The 3,604-nt window shown below is 53.0% G+C and overlaps 1 protein-coding gene across 1 annotated transcript; it reads left to right on the top strand.

The window, feature by feature from the left end:
- The first annotated feature begins 932 nt into the window (after positions 1 to 932).
- Positions 933 to 2,564, top strand: LOC119394941 (putative nuclease HARBI1). The gene is made up of 3 exons (XM_037662237.2): positions 933 to 1,489; positions 1,581 to 1,725; positions 2,119 to 2,564. The coding sequence occupies exons 1-3, from the start codon at positions 947 to 949 to the stop codon at positions 2,562 to 2,564; spliced, it is 1,134 nt and encodes a 377-aa protein (XP_037518165.1). The 5' UTR covers positions 933 to 946.
- The last annotated feature ends 1,040 nt before the right edge of the window (positions 2,565 to 3,604 follow it).

Here is a 3,604-nt window from a genome sequence, read left to right as displayed (position 1 = left end):
TAAACACGCTTGTTTTTCCCTCGAAAGTACGCATTATCTATTTATAGAAATAACAGTACCTGTATGAGTGAGAAGCACTTAACGTATCGTCTGCTGCGAAGCCAGGTGCGTCTGTCCAAGTGGTCTGCCTCCAACGCTTCTCTCGTTTTGTTGTGAAGTGAAGTCAGAGGAGCGCGACGGTGCGTCTACTTAGCGTCGCCGTCGTTGTGAAGCTGATTTGGACGTGTTTTGGTAAGACGCGCTTATCAAACAAACGTGAACGCGATGCAGTTTTCTGCACTGACATGGAACGCTACATCTGTGCGCAGCGGTGAGTGCACGACGCTTTGCTAAAACTGTCAAATACAACCTGTAAAGCTGCAGCGTCGCAGGAAACCAAGAAATCTAGCGGTCTTCAGCCTCTTTGAACAACAAAGGCGCTGCTTGAGTGCTTTGAAACGCACCCCACAACCCAGGCCTCGCGAAGAACGAAACTGAAACTGTAGCAAAAGATTCGTAGACAGCTCGCTAGCTAACGCTATCCAATCCGAAGCCTGTACTTCCCATCATTCCCATGGTGGTTGAACGATCGCAGCGCCAGTTTTCTCTCTAGGGCCCGTATTCTCAAAAAGGCGACTGTCGCAAAAGTATCGCCTTTGGTCCGCGCTGATTGGCTATTGAACAAACCGGAAAAGTTAGGGCGCCATCTGGCACTTCCGCCGACGTCAATTTTGCGTCATGGTGCTCGACGGTGCTCTCGACATATTTGCAATAAACGAAGACACCGTTAACCGTCGGTTGGTGGTGAAGTCTAGCATTCCAGTGTCATAGGCGGTAGTTTCTAGTGATTTTTGTCGATGTGCGTAGCGTAGGTCAAGTTTTCAGTGAACATTTTCGCATTGTGCCTTCGGTGACAGCTGTTTTGTGCCCGTGTTATCGTCGTGCAGTCATTTGAACGTGCAGCAGCATGAACCCCGCGTTGATCGCGTGGTTTGCCGCGCGCCAGCGTGCCCGCCCCAACCCTGACCAGTGGCGTAACCCCTTCGACATGCCGGAAGAACGTTTTAGGCGGCATTTCCGAATGTCGAAGAACACCGTGCGGCTTTTGTGCAGCCAGATGGCCCACCTGCTAGAGCACCGCACTGCTGGAGGCCTGAGTGTTGAGGATCAAGTTCTCTGCGCACTCAGGTTCTTCGCCACTGGGAGCTTTCAGTCGTCAGTCGGCAGCGAGGCGACCATAAGGATGTCTCAGTCTTCCGTCAGCAGGTGCATTGCACGGGTTGCGCAGGCCATTGTTGACGTAGGGAAGCTACGAGGATGGGTGGCGTTCCCACGCACCGCCTTTGAACGAGCAGCCGTCAAGCAAGGCTTCTTGCAGCACGGCAGGCTCGGCGGTGTGATCGGTTGCGTGGATGGCACGTTTATCGCCATCGCTGCCCCGCGCCTCCCTCCTGCGCAGAAGGCATCGTTTTGGTGCAGAAAGGGATATTACGCCCTCAACACCATGGTGGTAAGTTTGAAACGTCGATGTAGTAATTATGAAGCATTGTATCAATGTAAATGAGTACCGCTAATGGGTTGTTATGTCATCCATTTTGCAGGTTTGCGACTCAGACATGAAAATCCTGTCCATTGACCCGCGTTTCGCGGGCTCATGCCACGACGGGCACGTGTGGCGGAATTCTGGGCTCCGCAAACGCTTCATGTCCGGTCGCATTGTTGTGCGGGACGGAGAGTTCCTGCTCGGTGAGTAGCTGCAATTCTCCATAGAAAAGATTTCTGTTAATTTCACATCTGAACATTTCTAACAAAGAAAAAGAAACATGTACCATTTATGGTGAGGATAGCAGGTTAAAAGCTACAATATCTGCAGCTTCACTAACCGTGCCACCCCGTCACAATGCTGATAACGTGCGTTACGGAAACAATTTTAGTTGTACGCAGAATTTCAACACATAGTGAAAAGTCTGGAAACAAAAAACACTCAAGGTGCCGTATTTACATTAAAAAAAAACTAAGCATTCAAGGACACCATATTTAAAATTGAATTTGTAGAGATAATACAACACGCTGTTTCTGTGTATTCTTCGTCATTTCGTTATGTACGAGAAACAGTTGGAATATGTGTTCTTTCTGCAGGCGACAGTGCTTACCCCCTTGAGCCGTGGCTTCTAACGCCGGTTCCTGGGCACCCGGATGAGGACACACCCGAGGGTGTGTACAACAAGGAGCACGCGGCCCTACGGTCAACAGTGGAGCGCTGCATCGGCCTCCTGAAAAGCCGGTTCCGCTGCCTGCAGCGCTATCGGGCCCTCCATTACGGCCCCAGGAAAGCAGGGACGATTGTGGCAGCATGTGCTTCACTGCACAATCTCTGCTTGGAAGAGCCTGAGGACAGTGACGGGGACGAGGAGGACGATGAACCAGCAGCACACACCTCAAGGACAGCAGCTCCTCCTCGGAGGCGGGCACTGTACTTGCGCGGAAGGGCAACACGTGCAAGGCAAATCGCGCAGCTGAACATCTCGCGCAGCGTGCATCTGCAGCGCATACAGAGAGCTCTTTTGCGTGCACGGCGACACTAGACTGTAGGGTTCTAGCAGTGTTTATGGCTGCATGCACATGTGGGGCTACGAACAATGTACCTTCGGTACCCTCCTGCGCCACAAGTATATACATTCTGGTGTTGCACAGTGTTGCGGACACATGTACACCATCGCTGTTCCAGGTGCCAGTATTGCGGTGTGCCACACAAGTGTGGGCGTTGTGGTGTTGCACAGTCTTTACGGACGTATGTACCCGTTGCTGCTCCTCCAGGTGCCTTGTACTGCCGTGTGCCCCTCGTGCCCCACGTGTTGTGCGTTGTACTGTCTGCTGCTGTCTTTACGGACGTTATGTACGCCGTTGCTGCTCCTCCAGGTGCCTTGTACTGCCGTGCCCCCTCGTGCCCCACGTGTGTGTGCGTTGTACTGCTGCTGCCTGTCTTTACGGACGTATGTACGCCGTTGCTCCTCCAGGTGCCCTGTACTGTTGTGTGCCCCTCGTGCCCCACGTGTGTGCGCGTTGTACTGCTGCTGCCTGTCTTTACGGACGTATGTACGCCGTTGCTGCTCCTCCAGGTGCCTTGTACTGTTGTGTGTCCCCTCGTGCCCCACGTGTCTGTGCGTTGTACTGCTGTTGCCTGTTCTTTACGGACGATGTACGCGTTGCTCCTCCAGGTGCCCTGTATGCCGTGTGCCCCCTCATGCCACACACGTGTGCGTAATGCTGCTGCCGCCAGTGTTTAGTGACATGTGCATACAACCTCGCGCATCATATGCTTTGTGTTGCCGTGTGCCCGCTCAGACACCACAACTGTGTGCGTTGTGCTGCTGCCAGCAGTGTTTAGCGACACGTGCATACAACCTCGCTGCATCATATGCTTCGTGTGCCGTGTGCCCGCTCAGACACCACAACTGTGGCTTTGCGCTGCTGCCAGCAGTGTTTAGCGACACGTGCATACAACCTCGCTGCATCATATGCTTCGTGTTGCCGTGTGCCCGCTCAGACCCACAACTGTGTGCTTTGTGCTGCTGCCAGCAGTGTTTAGTGACACGTGCATACAACCTCGCTGCATCAATTGCTT

Source organism: Rhipicephalus sanguineus, chromosome 5 (assembly GCF_013339695.2).
Source record: "Rhipicephalus sanguineus isolate Rsan-2018 chromosome 5, BIME_Rsan_1.4, whole genome shotgun sequence".
NCBI classification, from domain to species: Eukaryota; Metazoa; Arthropoda; class Arachnida; order Ixodida; family Ixodidae; genus Rhipicephalus; species Rhipicephalus sanguineus.
The sequence above is the reverse complement of the archived record's forward strand: the minus strand, read 5'-3'. Positions and strand labels throughout refer to the sequence as shown.